Below are 21622 nucleotides of genomic sequence, written 5' to 3'. Positions count from 1 at the left end.
CACACACACACAAAAAGAGAGTGAAATTTTGCTATTGGTAGATTCCTCCCCTGACCACGGAGCAGCGAACCACTCCCAAAACGCCACCAAAACCCTCCTCTCCCCACCTCCGCCGCCGCCGACATGGCCGTCGTCCACCGCCTCCTCCGCCGCGGCCTCTCCGCCGCCTCTCCCCTCCCCTCTCTTCAGGTACTAGTACCACCTACGACGCCTCCCCCCCTCCCTTTCGCTGTTCATTACCCGCGCCGGCGGCGGACCGGTTCTTGATTTAGCGATGTCCCTTTCTTGATGATTTTTGTTCATTTTCTCCCCCGTGAAGGAGCTCGGGAGGCGTCCGGCGAGCTCGTCGGCGGCGGCGGCGGGGGACGCGGCGGCTGAGCTGCGGGGCGCGCGGGAGGACGTCAAGCAGCTGCTCAAGTCCACCTCCTGCCATCCCATCCTGGTATGCTAATATATGCTTTGCTGCTTTAGTGTTCTTGTGCAAAGATTGCGGGTTTGTATGGTTCGAAGAGTATAATGGGATTTTAGATTGTCTAGCTATATCCATGGATTTCGCATCTCTACAAAAGATTGTTCTTTGTGTGTTTAGTTAACTGGTCGATTATGCTATTTAAAACAGTAACTTTTACTTCGAGAAGATGCAACTGCTCTAGTTCACCTGTGTGCAAGAAGACTGTAACACGTTCTATGCACAATATTCGCTAGATTTGTGCAGTTCATGGTTCTGCATCTGCTTGATCGAACATTGCATATTTATGACTTGTCTGCTGGGTTAACCTTGGTTGCAGGTTCGGTTAGGGTGGCATGATGCTGGTACTTATGACAAGAACATTACTGAATGGCCAAAGTGTGGTGGTGCCAATGGTAGCTTGAGATTCGAAATTGAGTTAAAACATGCGGCTAATGCAGGTAGTGCTTCTGTTCTGTCATTATCTATTGTTCGTGATTCATGGTTATCCTTACAATAACCCTCTACTTCAGGTCTTGTGAATGCTTTGAAGCTGATCCAGCCCATCAAAGACAAGCATGCAGGTGTCACTTATGCAGATCTGTTTCAGCTCGCCAGTGCTACAGCCATTGAGGTCCTTTTGTCACTTTAGTCTAATGATAACTATGAACTATCATTCAAACAGTATTTATTATTTAATGCTGATATGATTGCTTTGGTCTGTTTTAAAACTCAGGAAGCCGGTGGCCCCAAGATCCCCATGATCTATGGAAGGGTTGATGTTGCTGCCCCTGAACAATGCCCGCCAGAGGGGAGACTTCCTGGTCAGTAGCTTTTGGGTTCTGTAGCCCAAATTTGTTCGTTACCGTGATTTATCATCTGGAAACTAAAATATAATGCTGTACCTTTAGTGTCATGTCACACTGATCCCAAGTTGCTATTACAATTGGCCATCTTCTTGCAGCTTCATTTCGCAAATTCTACTTTCTCCTTATTCATTAAACCTAGAATATTGATAACTTTCAGAGCAGAACTGATATGTGTTCCAACACTCAGAAATGAAGTTACAAATATACTCTATTGGTCCTCTTGTTTAATCTCAATTTATGGGTTATCATGCAATTGAGATACCTGATTGACATAGGAAATCGCGCATATCCATCTTTATTTGTCTGCAATCTATTTACATCAAAATCAAATTATTTAGATGTAGTGTCAACAATAGAAGACATTAATATAAATTGATAGTTTTCTTGCTAACCTACTGTAATAGTCCTGTTTTATTTCTTCTTTAATGATAAATTTATTTTCTTAAATGGACAATGGTCTGCCTATAATAGGCTATTACATTCGTGGTAATGCCTCTCAGATTCAACTTATTTAGAAGGTTTAGGCGTGGTATCTTATCCATGTATCTATGGGTTTTACTTCATGAAGTACTAAAATTGATGCTAACTGGCTAAAAGCATGAAAAAACAAGTTTCTTATGAAATATTGCCACCGTGAGCTCTGTAATCTGGTGTAATAACATTTTGGACATGCAAATGTGTAAGAAAGATTACCCCAATTGCAATATAACAGAAAAATTGTAAGCTGCACATGCTGTGCAGAATGAAAATCAGTGCTATGATTGCACTTAACCTGTGAGATTGATAAAATATAGCTCCCCAAGAATTGCAGCACTTTCAGCTGTTTGTTTTTGTATTCACATGACATTGATATATTTCCTGCTGTGTCTTATAGTGTACTTTGATATTTGAAATCTAGTGCTGATGATGATCTAATCCTCTTTCATATGCATGTGCTTTCTGTTGCAATTTTGTTCCCTATATTTTACATTTCCACCCTTTCAGCTGCTGGCCCTCCTTCACCTGCGGAACATCTACGAGAAGTATTCTATAGAATGGGCCTGAGTGACAAGGTACTTGCAGATTGCTTCATTCAATATTCCAAACAACTTTTTCTGGGGATTTGCTAGTTACATCTGTTTTGTGATCTGTAGGAAATTGTTGCATTGTCAGGAGCTCATACACTTGGACGATCTAGACCAGAGCGCAGTGGATGGGGCAAACCAGAAACTAAATACACTGTATGTAACTTATATAGTTATATCAGTAGTAGGTTATTGTTCTGATTTTAGTAACGCCTTGTCCATGATTCATTTTGGAGTATTGCATGTTATTTAGTTACTACGTATTTTTTAGATTAGCCAATGGGATAATTAAGTTGTCATCACTGGCAATGCTTATTGATCTTGCATATATCTCTTCCTTGTAAAAGCTCTGTATTGAAGATCTTTATATGATTTATTACTACTTCACCGAAGAAAATAAAGAGATGCTTCTGCGCTGTTGTGTTAGTTGACCATATTATGCTTCATCTCTAATCGCGGATGACCTATATTAGCATCAATGCTACAAACTTTCCTACTACAGTGCTTATATGCTTTCAAATATGTTCTTGTGGGTAGTAGACTTGCAGTATTAACTATATCTAGCATGCACTCCTTCATGAAGTTCTTGCTGATGAATGTTCTGAATGTTGAATTTCTTGTTTGGCTAATTGATTAATTTCTTTTGACTCGCAAAGAAAAACGGACCTGGTGCACCTGGAGGGCAATCTTGGACATCACAGTGGCTGAAGTTTGATAATAGCTACTTCAAGGTAGGATGCACTATTTTCTTTATCAATACCAAACATGATAGCAGTTACAATTTACAAAACTTATGTTAGTCTGCATAAAATTTAAGGACATCAAAGAACGCCGAGATGAGGACCTTCTAGTTCTGCCTACTGATGCTGTGCTCTTTGAGGACTCATCATTCAAGGTTAGTGAAGATTCTCATCAGCTCTTGTTGTAAAGAACTGCAAATCAAAAGTGACGCTCTAAACTAAAAAGTTTTGCTTGCTTGCCATGCCTGAAGATCTATGCTGAAAAGTACGCCGCAGATCAGGATGCATTTTTTGAAGACTATGCTGAAGCTCATGCCAAACTGAGCAATCTCGGAGCAAAGTTTGATCCTCCAAAGGTAAGTGAGATTAAAGACTAACATTACTGGAATTAAAAAATGTGCAGTCAACTTGACATGGTTATCACTGAAATGACACAGGGTATTTCACTGGAATAAGTGGCGTCTGCTGCCGATGAGCTGCATTTTGGCGAATGAACAAGACGATACCCTGTTTCTTCTTGCTACTATAGAGCATATTATGGTTTTATTACCGATCCAGAAATTTAATCCATTGATCGGCAAATGTGATGTTGGTGTTTTGTATTGAGTTGTGCTCTCCATTAGAAATAAAAATAGCGGTGGCCATTTTCGTTTCCAGGACCAAACATTTTGGCACATTACAATACAATGTTTTAGATGATGTCTGCATTGAGCTCTTACACAGGATGATCAAAATATATGACATAATTTATTACTGAATCCTTTTGTGATATTTCCCAAGTAGGACTGTACATAACCAGCAATCTCAAGTCAAGTTACTTTTCATAGTTTATTTGGATCATCTGCTTCCAGATCTTCTTCCTTTATTACCAGATAACTTGGTCATCATCCATATAAAATTACATCTGCCAATCCTACTATACATATTTATTTTATACCCACAACTGCACTGAAATGTTCTCTTCATCGAGAAAACATACAGCATACATCTTTTATCATGGTGAAATATACATTGCTGAGGACATAAGATTTCATTTCCCTCTTGGAAACCCCAAGATAGCCTTGATCATGGCTCCCAGGTTGCCCTTGAGCACTCCCCTGAGGATCTTGAGCTTCGCCGGCGAGTACGGCGGGTACCTCGCCGCCGCCTCGCCGGCGAAGCGGCGGACCAGCACGGCCTTCTTGTGGCTGAAGGCCTCGAAGCTGAACCTGCCATGGTAGGCTCCCATGCCGCTCTCCCCAACTCCTCCAAAAGGTAGGTACTGGTTTGTTAGCTGCAGTGGTATTTTTGCAGACACATCAGAATCAGTCACACTTGGTTAGCAATGTTGTTTGCATCAGTTAACATGTAAGTCATGATATGCTTAAAATGCACAATTAAGGATCAGATTAATGATGATTATTACTCTCTGTGTTCATAAATAAAAGTCAAAACGTACCTTAAAGTACTCTTTAACTCACTGGCTTATGTTTTTATATAATAAATTGATATCAGTAGAATTGCTATGAAAAATATTTGCATGCAGTTATAGTTAATGATATTTATGAAAATATGGCTAAAAAGGAACGAGAAATTAGAATCAATCATTTGGTTAGCACTATTGTTTTGCATCAGTTGACATGCAAGTCATGAAATGACTACTAAATGCACAATTAAGGGACATATTAGTACGGATTTTGCGAGTAAATGAAAAGCTTGGATGCAAAATTAGAAGCCAGATTAATGCTGATTATTACGTGGACGGCTGTGTCGTTGACAAGCATTCCTCCTGCAGAGATGGCTGCCTCATATTGTTCCTGGAGCTTGCTGTCCTTGGTGAAGAGGTAGGCTGCAAGTGCCTTTGTCATGGAGTTGATGAGAGCAAAGCTCTCATGGATCTTATCAACCTAAGGACAGCAGCATCATGTGAGAACAGAGATTTGTCCATCATGTATTAATTTCCCAACTAATGGTAACATTGTCAATCTACAGAAACTCATCTGTAGTTGACTACAAAAGGTCATTTATTAGCTCTAACCGTTATGATAGGAAGCAAGGGGCCAAAGATTTCCTCCTTCATGATCCCTGAATCAAGAGGAACATCCATGAAGATTGTAGGGGCTATCTTTCTGAAAATGTTGCAAACAAATAAAATTTTAACTGATCATCCAAACCATGTATTCAGAAGCATTTGTCAGAGTTGTAAAATTTCAGTCAACTTACAGCTGATGTTCATCTCTCTGACCTCCGAACACGATCTTATCAGAGACATTTTCATCGTCCATCAGCTTCTTCAGCCGGTTAAAATGGTTGGAATTCACAATTCGCGACAAGTCAGATGATCGCAGCGGGTCCCTCCCGTAGAACTTCTCCAAAACTTTCTCTAGAGCCTCCAGCTGAGTTCGTGGCACGGTTGATTAGTTAAAACCATTTCACCACATATTCTTTTAAATATTCAATATAAAATGAGTTTTTTTCTTACCAGCTTTGGGGCGAATGATTTTGTTGTTATGATGAAATCAGGAGAAATGCAGGCCTGCCCATTGTTGCAACCCCATTTCCCGGCGGCTATCCTCTTGGCAGTAACCTTCAAATCAAATTAAAGAGAAGATTGCGACATGAACGAACAGGGTATCCTATATAATTGTACACTCGAACTCTAAGTAACCTTCAAATCAAATTAAATATTGTCATATGAACGAATAGTGTGCACTATATGATTCTACATTTGAAGCTAGCACGTTAGGATTTCTATCTTATCATCTTATTAACACGTGTTTCTATATGTGCTCTACGTGATTCTACACCCGAAACGATGCACGTTTTACTCTATCGTGCTATAGGCACATGAATATGACACCTATCTCCCTCTAGTCATAAATAAGTGTCATTCCAACATCTGCGAAGTCGACATAAATTAATTTTAAACATGGCTATTGTTCAAAAATATATGTTTTACCATATGAAAAATGAAAGACAAACTTGTTATAATAAAAACCTTCATACTACTTCCTCTGTCCCAAAAAATCTTGATGTTTTAAGGTTTGTCAACAAAATTTGCTTCATGTTAAAATGATCAAATTACCCCAATTTATTTGATTCGGCTGTCATTTATTTAAGTCAGCACACACTCAGCAGGTTACAAAGAAAATATATGCATACAATTAATCAATGTATTTTTTTCAAAACTCATTGGCAGATGACCTGAAGGAATAGACGGCCCACTTATCTAATCAAGTTTGCTAGTCTAATGACATTTTTATGGGATAATACTGGAAATATTGAACGGCTTGTTTTCTGGGACGGAGGAAGTATTACACTTACGCAACTAATTTTGGATGCTACAGAAAAGAATAAAGTGGTCAAAGTTATATCTTATTAACTTTATATCTTATTTGTGACCGAGGGGAGTAGGTCTCAGTGTCCCATGGGGGTAGCAAATCCTGAAACACCAAAGTTTATGGTGCAAAATGCAAATTCATAGAGGGGAATTGTGTTGTGCTTTGCTTACATGGAGGTTGACATTAGAGTCGACAACAACCGGGCATTTTCCGCCGAGCTCCAGGACCACCGGCGTCAGGTGCTTCGCCGCCGACGCCATCACGATGCGTCCTACCTTGCCATTCCCTGCAATTTCACCCAGTTTCGTCAGATTTCAGAGCCACTGCAAGAGGAGCTAAGCTTCGATCACTTCTCGAACTCCATCAATGGCGACAATGAGAATCAAGAACTAAGAACCTACCTGTGTAGAAGATCTTGTCCCATTTCTGCTCGAGCAGGGTGGTGGTTTCGGCGACGCCACCCTCGACGACCTTGATGCAGCTGCCGTCGACGTAGCGCGGCAGCAGCTCGGCCAGCAGCGACGAGGTCGCCGGCGCCACCTCCGACGGCTTCAGCACCACGGCGTTGCCGGCGGCGATCGCTCCGATGATCGGGTCGATCGACAGCACTGAAATGGATAAGCAAAAGTAATATTAGCTTGATCAATGCTACTGGCAATAAAATAAAATGCTAACTCGATCTAAACCACAGATAACATGAGGAAATTAAAAGAATATCTATGCATGCTGGTTCCATCTAGGCATATAGCTCTAGTTACATGATTTTACCCTCGACGAAAAAAAACAGTTAAAATTTTGGAAAAATTGTTCACTTCAAAATATTTTGTTGCATTCTATAGAACAGCTGTAAAATTAAGGATAGAGCAGTAAAAATTTAAGTGCACGTATCTATGGTTTCACAGGAAATTAAGGGTTGGTTGAACTCAAATATCGTTTTTCATTTGAGAAATATTCTTTTTCTTTTACTCAGCATGATATTGTACCACCACTATAAAGGGTGCAGATCTTTTTCTATTTTCACTTTGCCTGATCAACATGATAATTTCTCTTTTAGCGTTGTCTTAACTAGTGCCTAGTCGATTTTTCTACACAAGCTTAGATTTTAATAGTACAATCGAATTTGATATAAAGCCCATGGTTATAATCAACCAACCCATATGGTTATAATCTACTCTCTTCATTCCAAAATATTTGACGCCGTTGACTTTTTTTTTAAATGTTTGACCGTTCGTATTATTCTAAAAATTTAAATAATTATTAATTCTTTTCCTATCATTTGATTTATTGTTAAATATACTTTTATGTATACATATAGTTTTACACATTTCATAAAAGTTTTTGAATAAGACGAACGATCAAATACGCTTAAAAAAATCAACGGCGTCAAACATTTAGGGAATGAGGGAGTATATATTTTAATAATGCAATAGATATATGTTCCTCCAATATCATGATGTTGTTTATAGTAGAAAAGCATTTTCGCATTCTATTCATGTTATTATTTTTCTGTTGCTGTATTGCATAGAGGCATCATGGAAGTTGCATGCTGCAGGTGGTTGAGAGTTTGCTGTCGGAACCCTCTGCTTCTGTCTGATACACACCTCAAAACTGAATTCTTTTTGAGCAATTAATAGATAGGTTGAGACTTCGCATTGGCATGCCAACACTATGGTCCACTAGTAATCAAACGATTACGGCAACCAGCTAGTCAGCGTCTCAAAAGATGCTTATTTAATTCTGAATTTATTGAAGCTCAAGCAGTCAGACGTCGATCGATAAAGATGGATCACAATTTCAGAACCACACTTAAACTTTTGTTTGCAATGTACTCCGTAGGAGGGAAATCATGTGTACTGGGTGGCAAATCACCAACCATACACATCACATCATGCAAGCCATATGCATGAGTCAAGTTCTTGGATTGAGCAAGCATGCAATGCAAACCACTAGAACGAGACACATCACACATGTGTTTAGAGACATCGAGCAGAAATGTATATACTTCCCTAAAAAATGTAGACATGTATGTGTACTCTTGAAATTAATGGATATAAATGTTGAATCTAAGAATTTATCATGGGTGGGCCTGATGTACTTGTTGCAATACTCAATTCTACTTCCTCCGTCCCAAAAAAAAAAAAACTCAACCTAGAAGGGATGTGACCCCTCCTAAGACAACGAATCTGGAGGGGTCACATCCTCTCCTAGATTAAGTTTTTTTGGACGGAGGGAGTAACTCACAAGTGGATTGAGTGGGTTGGAGTTTTCAAATTCAGATTTTTTTTAATGAAGCCCAATTCATGGAAATGTATATGATCAATTTAAGCAAAGAGAGTTTTGGAGAAATCTAAGGAAAAAATGGATATATTTTTAACCAGTATTTTTGTCATCGACAGAATAACCAAACAATTTAGAATTATATCTTGGGAGTATTTTTGGTAAAAGGAAAATTAGCCCCTGGCCCGTGAAAGAACAAAAATGGAGAAGATGGGCATTAATTTCGATGAGGAACTGCCTCCAATTCCATACTATTATGTCGTCACAACTTGTTAATTTGGATGGTATTTTGGCAAAAATAAATTCTATGACAATTTTAATATATGTTCACTGATAATTTTATTTTTTGGAATATATACTTATATTTGTGAGAGCTTGTTTATTATATTTGCCTAATGTGAGCTCATTTGTGCTCACGCGCATGCTCGCTCTCTCTCTTCCTAGTACCACTGGGAACTTTTTTTTTTATATAAAACCATGCAATGCATTGGCACAACATATATAGTTTTAGAAAATAGTCTATTTGGCAATAGCAACCAGACCGTGGCCATAATGCGTAATTAATTCGTTCAACGCTATTTAAAAGTTCCATCTCTTACATGCCGTAATGTGTTTCCAGTCTAGGCCTCCCTTCCTGTGTGGTCCAACTGCCATATCTGTTCTAATTGTTTCATATTTTCAGAATATATTACTATCTTTTCAATATAGAATTAAAATCAGTGTCAAATACTGAAATATCAAAAGATTGTTACACCAAACAAAATCATCATAGTCCACTGCAAAATCAAATGATACTATATTATTATTGCGGGATTGTTTGAAAGCAACCCTGACCACAAAAAATATTATGCAAGTATTTTTTTAAGTCAAATCTAGTTATATATGAAACCATTGTGTATGGTTTTATCGCATATAGTCTCAGTATTTGAAAATTTTAAAATGCTGAGATTTTCCTTAAAATTTTAAAAATGCTTGCTGACTATTATTTAAAATTTTAAACTCTAGCCGGGTACTGTGAGGAGGGATTGAGCAAGTGACCAACATTAACGAAGCTCTCATCTCACAATTAATTCCAATGAGACATGAACGTCAATGGCATGTCATGCACAGGGAACACGGATTATGTGTTTCCATCGGAATTGCGTGTTTGACTTCTGCTACTCAACGGAAAAACAACATTCTAGAACAATATTAATATTAATATAGTAATTGCTGCAAACAAATCGATTGAGTTAAAAATGTTCAAGGCACGCAGTAAATTAATTACTTTTCTATGAAAGAAAGATCAAATCATATGTGAATGTTAATTTGGTTTTGGTCCAACTTACAGAAAGGGTAGTTCCAGGCCGAGATGACGAGCACGACGCCGAGTGGCTCCGCCGCCACCCTCGCCGTCGACGGGAACGTCATAAGCGGAGCAGTGACCTGAACGCCATGTACACACGTGTGCTAATTAATTACTCCCTCCGTTTTAAAATATTTGACACCGTTGACTTTTTAAGTATATGTTTGACCGTTCGTCTTATTAAAAAAATTATAAAATATGTAAAACTATATGTGTACATGAAAGTATATTTAATAACGAATCAAATGATATAAAAAGAATAAATAATTACTTTATTTTTTTAATAAGACGAATGGTCAAACACGTACTAAAAAGTGAACGGTGTCAAACATTTTGAAACGGAGGGAGCGGTTAATTGGGAAGCAGCTAGGATATAGACATAGGGTACTAATACACTCTAATTAATGACTTGTTAGATAAGGTTTAGATAACTAATGACTCTAATTAAGGTTTAGATAACTGATGAACAAAATTTTGTTTTTTTAGGTAGAAGAGAGGCGCCATCGCTACACTTTATAGTGTTATATATTTTGTGGCAATTTTGATACTATTAAGATGTCTGAAGGAGCATCAGGTGCTATAGTAGTTGGCTAGTTGCCACTCCTCTGTAATCAGCCTCCAGAAAAATATCGACTGTTACACTAAATTATGATTGTTTTACTATGCGCTCCTTAGGTTCTTAGGCTAGTTGAAAAAAGAACCTATACAATATGATCTTTAATTACCAAGTGGTGAAAAAAAAGAGAACGAAAATGGCCTTACGATTCTCGACAATGATACTACGTAGCTGCACATATCATTTCATAGCTAATAGAGGCACCTTGAGTGATGAATTTTTTTTTAAAAAAATGCGTGCAAAATTTTTTAACATTAAAAAGAAACAAGTTTACTCAAAACATGTAACATAATTTTAACGCGGATGTCACCATGTAAGTGTGGCGCAGGAAGAAGAAAACGACCATCTATTTATCAAATGTCTGGATTTTATTTGGCAACCACTTTTTTCAAGCAGACTAGCTACACATCGAACAACTCTGAATGCCTATTTTCTTTTCTTGGGGTGAAATAAGAAATCTAACTTCGGACTTTAAAAAGTATACTTTAGTGTGAATTTTGTCAATATAAAAACAGAAATAATTTATAGGAGCATAAAAAAAACTTATTTTGTTTTTGGAGTAAATGATATTTAGGCTGTGTTCGGATGGCTGTGTTGCGAACTAATCCCTTGCATGCAAAACAAAACGATTAATTAGCGCATGATTAATGAAGTATTAACTTTTTTAAAAAAATAGATTAATATGATTTTTTAAAAGTAGCTATCGTATAGAATTTCTATTTTTCTTTAAAAAACACACCATTTAGTAATTTAGGAAACGTGTGCGTTAAAAACGAGATAGGTGAGTTGGGAAGTCACGAAGTCACAATAAAGACATAGCCTTAATGAAGTGATAACAGCCATAATATCCACACCTTTTGGGGCTTCATCCATTTCTTCAGATTCTTGAGGGCAAACTTGCAGGACGACTTCACCAGCGCAATCTGCAAATTATTTTATTTTTGTCATCTATCAGCAGAGCAGACAGAGTGGCAAACTGCAACAGCATATGCATATGCAATTGATGTTCAGAATCGTCAGATCAGGAAATTGATCAGTTCCTTTCCTCAGTTGTACGTTGTGCGCTGTGAGCGTTTATGTAAGCACAGTTAACATCTAAATCAGCATCATTAATCATGGTAATTAAAACTGCTAACAAGTGGCAATAACGACGTACTAATACTGATCAACGGCCGATATCTGTAGAAACTGGTCGACTGTACGTCTCAGGATGTATACTGTGCCGCTATTGTCAAGGCTAAGTACGATGAATCAAACACAAACCAATATTCAGCTAATCAATTTTGTACTTTTCAAATTATTTACCACCATCACAGGATTACTTTTACTCTACGCTTTGAAAAATACATTTTCTCAAAAAATATTATGTATATTGTGTGAACAACTTATTTTAAATTTCAAATGTTCATTTGTTAAAATATTTAATCTATAACCAATTTAGTTCTTTTCAAACTATTTACCATTACAACAGGATTATTTACCCTACGCACTAAAAAAACATTTTCTTAAAAGATATTCTGTATTGTTTGGACAACTTATTTTGAGTCTTTTATGTTTATTTATTAAAATATTTAATTTATCTTTATAATAAGTAGACAATCCGCAGCAACAATTCACTCAAGTAATCTGCTTCAAACTAAGCGAGACAGAAAATTAAGGACGGAAATGTGGCAGCAGATCAGAGTAGTTAACCAATTCGGTATCAGTAAGCCAGTAACCAACTCGATCATAACAGAACAGAGATTACTTGGGTGGATTATTTTATCTTATTTTATAGGAAGAAAGAAGAGGAAGAAGGGAGAGATTGGATTTGCCTCGTGGACGTAGGACTCGGTGTAGGGCTTGGCGAGGTCGGCGTGGAGGGCGCGGCACACCTCCGCCTCCGCCTCCGCCGCCATCCGCAGGATCCCGCGGAGCTGCGCCGCCCGCCACTCCGCGCCCCGCGTCCCCCCCGCCGCGAACCTCCCCCGCAGCGCCGCCACCTCCGCCTCCATCCCCACGCTCCTCGCCGCCGCCATCTCTCTCTCTCACTCTCTCTCGATCGCCTCTGATCGCCGGCGATGGATGGAAAGGCTTTGCTGCTGCTGCTGCTGCTGGTGATGGTGGCGAAGGATGCGGAGGCGTGTGGGGGGTATATATAAACCTCTCCCCTGCACGCAGGGTTTACCAGACGGTTTGAACGTCAAAATGGGACCCCGGGCGAATTTGACGAAATTCATGAATATCGAGCGAATTTGTGGTGGGAAAAACGATGGGACTTTGTAGGTTGCGATTTAAATCCCGGTGATTTGTTTCGAATCAAAATGTCAGAACGAATTTTTTTTAAAACACATAATAAATGTGGCACACACAACACACGTGTGTTTACATATTTTGAGCACATGCATAAAATTGGACCGACATATTTTTGAGATTAAAAGGCACCACGGATATCTCGCTATCGATTGATACGTTGTCTACCACTTATATAAGGAATAATTAGCTGAGAATATTCGTGTCAAGGGTAAGGCTTTAAGCTGGGTGGACCGGTTCAATATTGTTTTTAAACCGAAAAGTTAGAATATCGAATGAATTTTGTAGAAAGCGATTACTTGCGTCAAAATCTGACTAGTTTCTTGTTAAATTACAAACTATATAATAAAATTTTAATCAAATTAAGGACTTTTCTTAAAAAAAATGCCGCATGGCATTGGATATAATTTTTTTAAGGACATTGGATATAATTTTGACACGCTGAATATGTATACAACACAATTAACATTATATCAACAATAGAAAAGTTTAAAATACATGCTAGCAAGTCACATAATATTATAATGTCCATAGTAGTATCATAATGTACATGATATCAACCAACTAAAGTAACGAGCTTTCGGTCTATTAAAGCCATTTATTTTTCCTTTTTCCTTAGTTGAAGTGCCAGCATATACATAAATTTAACACATTTAATATTTTTTTCGTTTTTAATCAATATTGATGTAATTCACTCTATTGGTTTTGTGACGGCTGTATCTTTTGAGGATTTAGGCCATGTTGTACTGTACCGCATTTTTTTTTTTGCGGGGAGTACTGTACCGCATTTGTAAATTACTGGGATGGAATTTCCGAGATTTATTTATTTTTCCTTGGAAAGAATTAGTTGTCCTGGTGAATTAACTTTCTTTTGGATAAATTCACATTAGAACTTATTTGCTTTCAATTTCTGAAGCTCGGTTGTTTACGGTACAGAGGAACAACAGAAGTAAAGGAAATTTCTTGACTGCATTTAAACATGGAACCCAACAAAAAAACAGAGAACTAAATGCACATGCAAAAAATAATAATTATTGGAATCGAGAGCGTTGTGGAAGATTTCATTTAGATATTAAAATAAGACCTATTCTTTTTAAAATTAAGCACACGAGCTTTATTGTTCGTTCAAAAACATAATGACCACTAGCTCCAACAACACCACAAATTTCTATAGAACACAAAAAAAGTTTGTTATCTTGATGTCTCATTTGACAATGTTGAGACGGAAGAGCCAGAACTAAAACTTTTAATAAAGCCGACTCCCCTTACATATTTAAAACCATATATCTACTATACAAAATATCAATAAAATTATTCCGGCGTCATAAATATTTATGCGGTGCAATTTCAATTGGATTTTAGTGAGGTTACTACTAATTTACCGTTGATCTCAATTTTTTTTAACTGTGTTATAAGATATATTTGCGGGGTGGGTGAGTGTGGTATACTTGTGGGTATAACAATAATAAGAAACCTATGGGGTTAGCTGACCCCACAAGTCTCTAGGGTTGGCTCTGCTAATGAAAGAATGACTAGAGACACTCAATGACACCCAAAGCAAGTACTCCCTCTGTTTCAGGTTATAAGACGTTTTGACTTTGGTCAAAGTCAAACTGCTTTCAATTTGACCAAGTTTGTAGAAAAAACTAGTAACATTTTCAACCCAAGACAAATTTATTATGAAAATATATTTAATTATTGATTTGATGAAACTAATTTAGTATTATAAATATTACTATATTTGTCTATAAACTTAGCCAAACTTGAAACAGATTGACTTTGACCAAAATCAAAAACATCTTATAACTTGAAACAACTTGAAACGGAGAAAGTATCTATTGTTTTTCTATAGCCCTGAAAGATTATAACCGAAACCTAGTGCTGAGAAGCAAAATAGGACGCCTCGCCAAGAGCGTCGCCGTCTCCCGTCCTAGGGCAGAAGAGGTTTTCATATTGAAGAGTAGAGAAGATTTTATGTAAAATATCTTCTCTTCATAAGAAAATAGCTTAATTGTTTATGCTTAGAAAACATACGAGATGAAGATATTGCATAGGTAGTCGTTGTAGCCTTGTGCCTTCTCAGATACACACAACGAACGGACATACTCATGTGTGAAAGGAAAGACACATTATGCATTACACAAATATCAATAAAATTATTCCACTGCTTATAAATATTTAGCATTACGTACACATGGATACACTTTCAATAGAATTTTAGCGAAGTTAGAGGGCGTTTTCATCACGATTCGTGATAATAGTGTGCGTGTAGCGGTATGTGTGTGACTAGGCACACATGATGCCAAAAGCAACTAGTAGTAGCTAACAAAAGAGAAGATTCTTGGTGACATTAGTTAGGCATGACTAGAAAACATAGACCGTGTTTAGATCCAAAGTTTGGTCCAAACTTTAGTCCTTTTCCATCACATCAACATATCATACACACGAAACTTTTCAGCCACATCATCTTCAATTTCAACTAAAATCTAAACTTTGCGCTAAACTAAACACAACCATAGGAGAAGAAGTCCACAGGTCGTCCCCTTGTGCCTCATCAGATACCCACAGAACGGCCGCACTCAAGCCTGAAAGGGATGACGTCCTTTCAGCCTGAAAGGGATGACGTCCAGATTTCTCAACGATACATCTCATGTCCTTCACTCCCCAATAAATCGCACAAAAAATTATGCATCTCAGAAATGTTTAGTAGGTGTCCAAATTTTTCAGTCCCATTGGAGAATATTACAGTTACGAGTACATCAAATTCAGACAGCTAGCTAAAGAGAAGAGAAATGCACCCAGAATGGGAAAAGATACAGCCAAACAAATCTGTGCACAATTGAGACGATAACTATCAGGCGACAATGGTGTAGAGATAATTCCAAAAGATCATTAGAAGGCTAAATATATTGGTTCCAGTGAAAAGGGAAAACACTGTGAAACAGACATATATAGGATCTCATCAAAACAACTAACCACAGGATCATCTTGAATTAATGTGTAATACAAGAACAAGAGTGATACATCAAACATTTGTTTCCATTGCATCCAAGTAGTACGAAAATTATAAAACTGCATTATGGCTTTCATTTAAGGTAAACAGGCGACAGGGACATGGAAAATTGTCGAATTCATTCATACGAAAGGAACTTCTGCACCACATGATTCATGTTTGGTCTTTGGTTCCTTTCTTTCTCCAGGCACAGAACAGCAAACTCCAGCACCAGTAGCACCTCGGAGCGCACAAAGTTGCCATTCAATCTAGGATCAACAACACCATCGATCAATGTTTGGTCACCGGTTTTAATCTTCTCTGTTACTGTCCACACTAACTGCCTCAATGCAGCACCTTCATCTGCACTGCCATTTGCTGGTAGCTCAGACATTCGAAGCCCCATGACTAACTCCAGAAGCACCACTCCGTAACTGTACACATCAACCTTTTCAGTTATGGGAACACCAGAAACCCATTCCGGAGCGATGTAACCCCTAGTTCCTCGGATCTTTGACATGTTGGGATCAGTCTGGTTTCTCTGTAGCAGCTTCGCGAACCCGAAATCGCTGATTTTGGGCTCGAAATCCTGGTCGAGAAGTATGTTCTCAGGCTTTACGTCACAATGGATGATCCAATCCATACACTCATGGTGAAGGTAAGCTAGCCCTTTGGCCACACCAACTGCAATCTTGTACCTATGCTGCCACTGTAACAGTCCCTTGCTACCAAACAAGAACATGGCCAATGAACCGTTCTCTACATACTCATAGACCAACAGCCGGTGACTTCCCTCTGAACATACACCCATTACTCTCACCAGATTCATATGGTAGATGCTTCCAATCACACTTACCTCTGTCTGAAACTCGGCCTCACCTTGCTTCACATCTTTGAGCTTCTTGATGGCAACTATGCGATTGTCATCTAGAATCCCCTTGTACACAGAGCCATATCGCCCACGGCCAAGCTCATCTTTGAAATTCCTAGTAGCCCTCCGCAATTCTTTGTAGGTAAACCTACGGAAATGATCTGTTACAACCCTGTAGCCTTCCTCCGCAGCCCATATCGCTGATCGTGCTGAGTGTGTTTTTGCCATGAACCACCAGCCAAAAGCAATGAAGCAGAGCTCCACAAGAAAGAATGCAGCCAGGAAACAGTAGTAGTAGTACCACATCATGCCCGTTCCTTTGTTGCTCTGTGTAGCGTAATTGAACGTTTGTGTTTTTGATGCATTGCAAACATGGCGATTGGCAAGTTCAGAAACATGTGCTTGTGACCGGGACAGAAAGCTCTGAGGAACCTTGATATATGCTGCACCAGGGTATCCTGAAACTGTCTTGCCATTGAAGAGATCAGACTTCAAGAAGCAGCCATTAGGGTACACTTTGTACACGAATGCTACACAGGAGCAACTCGCCAAACACATTGCTCTACAAGCGTGCAGGGATGTTGACATGACATAGTTCATATCAAAGCCCCAGAAGTCAGTCTGAGGAATGCGCACAAAGCTCATTTTCTGGCCATCATTGCTGCAAGTGAGGTTGAATGCTGGCTTGCATCCTCTGCTCCAATCACCAGGATCACTGACCACATAACCAGGAGGGCAAGAGCAGCCAATCTTTGGTGTGTATGCACATATCCCGTTCCAACCACAAAGGCCGTGTATTTCACAGGGTTGGGAGAAAGCCATCCAAGAATTGTACCAGCTCCCATCTGACTCATTCAGGCTGTAAAGCCGAAGATTTCCATCATAGTCCAACGTGAGTCTCCTCTTAATCTCCAAACCCCAATCTGAGGCATAGAAAGTTGTGTTATCGCTCGCCATAAATTTCCCCAGCTTATCAAGAACACCACTCCTGCTACGGTTGTAAGAGATCCTATAGTTTGTCCAGCTACTCTGGTCAGGGTTAGGCCAGTAGAGGTTAAAGATGTCTGGTCCATCATAAGCAAGTGATAAAACGTACCGATCATCAAACCGTAAAGTGTAGTAACTTGTTGGGTGTGAGGGATCAGTTGATACCAGCTTTGCGGTGGCTGTAACAGGCTGCATCGGGAGCAGAGTGTTGGTTGGATGATCAAAGCTTTGCCATAGGATGCTTCCACCTTGATCCTTCACCACAAGGTTCCCAGAGTCCATGAGCTCGGCACGGACAGCTTCTGCAGAGCTACTGATTTGCCAGACAACCGTGCCATCATAGTCTGTGAGAACCATGCTTCCATCCTTGTTCAGCATGACTTTCGACCCGCTCTCATGCACAGGGCGGTCTTGATTTGCGCTCCAGGCGATGGTCTTGTCAGCTGAATTGGTGAACCAGATTGACAAGGTGAACACAGTGGATGAAAGGTTGTAGAAGCCGAACGAGAAGGTGCCATCCGTTGACCGCAGTACATTAGAGGCATGCTTCGCGGAGAGGGAAGACCCTTTATGCAGGTAATTAGCATGACCAGCCACTGCAGAAATAGGAGCCAGAAAGGAAAAGAATATGAGGTTTAGTATCAATAAAGAGCTTGGCATGATATGCTTTCAAAGAGCAAGATCCAAGGAGAAAAAATGCTGCTACTGTATCATGCAGGAGGAGGAAAGGAATCAGTTGCATGTATGCATAGTTCCATAGTTCTGTACAATTGCAATTAAACAATATGAACAAGCACATGGCAAGTGATTAGGTACCTAATTAAGATTAATAATTCAATCAACTGGGGTACCTTGGAATACAGTCCAATATGATATTCCTTCTCTCATCTGTTTTTTCATCCTATGATAGATGACTAGATGTCACCCGTGATCAGTTTGGCAGTCCACCAAGTTGAAGATTTCAGGTCTTACTATATGTTTGCTTAAATCTATTATATATTTATAAATTTAGGCCAAGCACATGATTACCTCAGAATGCTGGAAAATATATGTTTTTCTTGATTGAGAATAGTAATAATATCATTAAAAAAGTGGGTGCCAGTGATAATTTGGTTTATCTAATTTGACACAGGTTCCAATTAATTTTTCCTTAATTCTTGTTTATGAATTGACAATTATGCAAGTAGTTTAGTATGGTTTATTATTGGTGTACTTTTGCATTCAGTTACTCTCTAAAACATTATATAACAATCTAGATCTGGGTATATCGGGGTATTTTTAAGGAAGATAACTCACCTGGGACGAATGATTTAGATTTCGGCATACCATTTTTTATGATTACATGTAGTGCAATACTACAATCTCACTGGGAAGTCATCAAGTCACCCCAAGGTCCAAGGAGATCATTTGAAGAATAACCAAGTTTTTTGAACAGTAGAATGAAAAATCAGATGGCCAATCCAACTTGAATTTAATACAACATAATTTTGCAGTCTCCACTAGTTTCTTCAATTGATAGTGCAACAAGTCCAGGAAAATGCTACAGAAAAAAAAGTTTACACTTAGCATGAATTAAGAAAAATAAATGATGCATCTCGATTTTAGTTATTCAAACATAAACCCATTGTAAGGAAAGAAAATGCACACCAAAGAACACTCCATCATTTCCCTGTAATAGGATTGTGATGGAATTGTATATGAAAAGAAAAAAAAAAACTGCACACGGAGACTAATCACCAGCATTACAATGGGCATTTGAAGGTGCCTGTGCAGTTCCTGTTATTTCTATAGACTACTGAATGAAACATCAATTTGATGGAACGAAAAGCATGCTATCTAGCATCCCAAAGAAAATATTCTTCTTCAGACTTCAGAGATAGAACTAACAGCAACAAAGGTATTGCTGATCAAGAATCAGGACTGCAATATAGCTGCAACAAATAAAGTGCAGATTAATCGTTATCCCCGACAAGCATGTATATAGGCCACTCAAATCCATATAGCAAGTATGCAAGCCTGAATCAGGGGAGGCACCATGCATCCTAGAAGATAAGACCGAAGACCAAAAAATTAGACAAGAAGGCCATGGTCATGATAGGTGGAAACACAAAATAAAACAAAGTCTTATTGACTACAACAGAGCACACAATATCAGGTAGTATATGATTTAGGTGTGTAACTAACAGATTATTTTGTATCAAGTTGGAGTTAAACAACACAAACCCCTGGCACAAGACTAATTAAGAAAGAATTATACTCTTTTCAAATTATTTGGCATTACTATAAACTGTCTTCTCAATAATATATGATATAGTTCACTCATCACCGTCAACAACTATTTTTTGACTTCAAAGATGAGAAGTTGTAGGCTTTCCACACATGCAATGTGTCAATCATCAGCTAAAGGAAACACGAGTTTTCTCTATTGGTTTGTGGGATCATGCAAGTTTAGGGGAACATCGTCCACCTCTAACATACTTTATTGGCGATCTTTTTTACCTTTTTATGGTCACTTGATAATACCATAAATATCAAGGCAAAGACAATATCTTATTAGTTATCAGACACATCATGGACATAGATTATTCAAACAAATACAATCCAAGAAAAAAATCAAACAATTTGGAGAAAGTTGAATGGAATAGGTTATTTTAGCCACTTTTGAGAAGATATAAATCATGATATCATCTCTTCTTGCTAGACTTTACACAACCTTAGGGATTCCAACTTTTGACCAAGATAGGTGATGGAAACTACTGATGGGTGACAAAAACTGCTGGTAAAACAAAGAACATGGCTTGACATGTTCATTAGGGCATAGCTTAAAGTCTGAAAGGATAGACACAAGATCGAAACTTATGGTCATCGTGAGAGAATAACTATAATCATATGACCAGCATGAAGAATAACTATCATAGTGAAACAGCATTCTTGTGTTGAACATTTAGCTTTATCTAACTTCAGAAACATGCCAGGAAAAAAGGTTTCGGCTTCAGGAATTCAACTGGCCACCAGCACGACAGGATGAAAAGAACATGTACCACTACTCAAAATAACAGCTCAAAATGTAAATTTATACCAGGCAGATTGTACTAAGATGAGAAACATTGCATCAGACAAGTGAGGCTCACAGTATTTATTTCCTTCGAACTGAAACTATGCGGGCAGTGTATTTGGAAGCCCTGCAAAATGCTGTCGTCTATAAACCAGGTATCCTCCATTGGCAAACTCAAGACCCTGCAGGTAGCAAAGATGATAATCCGGAATCCGAATAAAAACTGAATTCGAAGGCATTTTGTTCAAAACCGAAGATTAGAAAACGAACATTTTCTGATAAAAAGAGGAAATCGAACTCTAGAAGAAGAGAGACCCCCAATCTGAAGGGATTTCGTCAGTCTGCTCCCTGCTGCGAATGGCCATTCCCCATTCCCCCCACAAACGCGGCGCCGCCGTGAGACGGTGCTGGCCGGATGGAGACAGCGCCGCCCATGCGAGCAAGCGGCGGAGGACAAAGATAGCGGCAGCGCACTGGCGTCGTGCCGGGCTCGCCTCAACTGCCGACGGCGGCGAGCCGGCGACGGCGTGGGCGCAGCCGCAGTCGCGGAGGAAGCCGCCGCCTTCGCCTCGCCGGCGGCTCATATATGGGCCGATTTAGCTACAGGCCTTAAGAAATTACAGCCCAGAAAGCCCAAAAACGTAAGCAAATATTTCCGACTCCGAGTCTTTGAACATTTTTTTTATTTTTACAGAAATTTTGAAAAAACAAAAAAGTTTTTTAAACATTTTAATAAAAAAATTTCC

At 38.8% G+C, this 21622-nt stretch overlaps 3 protein-coding genes across 4 annotated transcripts; 1 reads left to right on the top strand and 2 right to left on the bottom strand.

Annotated features, from left to right (window-relative positions):
* Window positions 1-39: 39 nt before the first annotated feature.
* Window positions 40-3890, top strand: LOC4351663 (probable L-ascorbate peroxidase 6, chloroplastic/mitochondrial). The gene is made up of 11 exons (NM_001423354.1): window positions 40-189; window positions 320-442; window positions 789-909; window positions 982-1082; window positions 1185-1272; window positions 2302-2369; window positions 2451-2537; window positions 3038-3112; window positions 3199-3276; window positions 3373-3477; window positions 3559-3890. Exons 1-11 carry the CDS (start codon window positions 124-126, stop codon window positions 3574-3576), a joined length of 930 nt encoding a protein of 309 aa, NP_001410283.1. The 5' UTR covers window positions 40-123; the 3' UTR covers window positions 3577-3890.
* A 58-nt stretch (window positions 3891-3948) lies between these two features.
* LOC9271186 (aldehyde dehydrogenase family 3 member H1) lies at window positions 3949-12786 on the bottom strand. Its single transcript, XM_015762688.3, has 10 exons — window positions 12494-12786; window positions 11534-11602; window positions 10047-10143; window positions 6843-7049; window positions 6612-6727; window positions 5583-5687; window positions 5324-5496; window positions 5139-5229; window positions 4858-5007; window positions 3949-4394 (listed from the first exon to the last, which is right to left on the bottom strand). The coding sequence occupies exons 1-10, from the start codon at window positions 12695-12697 to the stop codon at window positions 4152-4154; spliced, it is 1455 nt and encodes a 484-aa protein (XP_015618174.1). The 5' UTR covers window positions 12698-12786; the 3' UTR covers window positions 3949-4151.
* Window positions 12787-15930: 3144 nt separating this feature from the next.
* Window positions 15931-21497, bottom strand: LOC9269277 (putative receptor protein kinase ZmPK1). Of its 2 annotated transcripts, none has more exons than XM_015763262.3 (4): window positions 21147-21497; window positions 20953-21058; window positions 19118-19361; window positions 15931-18417 (listed from the first exon to the last, which is right to left on the bottom strand). In XM_015763262.3, exons 3-4 carry the CDS (start codon window positions 19143-19145, stop codon window positions 16103-16105), a joined length of 2343 nt encoding a protein of 780 aa, XP_015618748.1. In that variant the 5' UTR covers window positions 19146-19361; window positions 20953-21058; window positions 21147-21497; the 3' UTR covers window positions 15931-16102. The 2 variants fall into 2 exon arrangements, with proteins under 2 accessions (XP_015618748.1, XP_066162391.1); XM_066306294.1 differs by having other exon boundaries at window positions 21192-21326.
* Window positions 21498-21622: the final 125 nt, after the last annotated feature.

This window comes from Oryza sativa, chromosome 12, assembly GCF_034140825.1.
Source record: "Oryza sativa Japonica Group chromosome 12, ASM3414082v1".
NCBI classification, from domain to species: domain Eukaryota; kingdom Viridiplantae; phylum Streptophyta; class Magnoliopsida; order Poales; family Poaceae; genus Oryza; species Oryza sativa.
The sequence above is the reverse complement of the archived record's forward strand: the minus strand, read 5'-3'. Positions and strand labels throughout refer to the sequence as shown.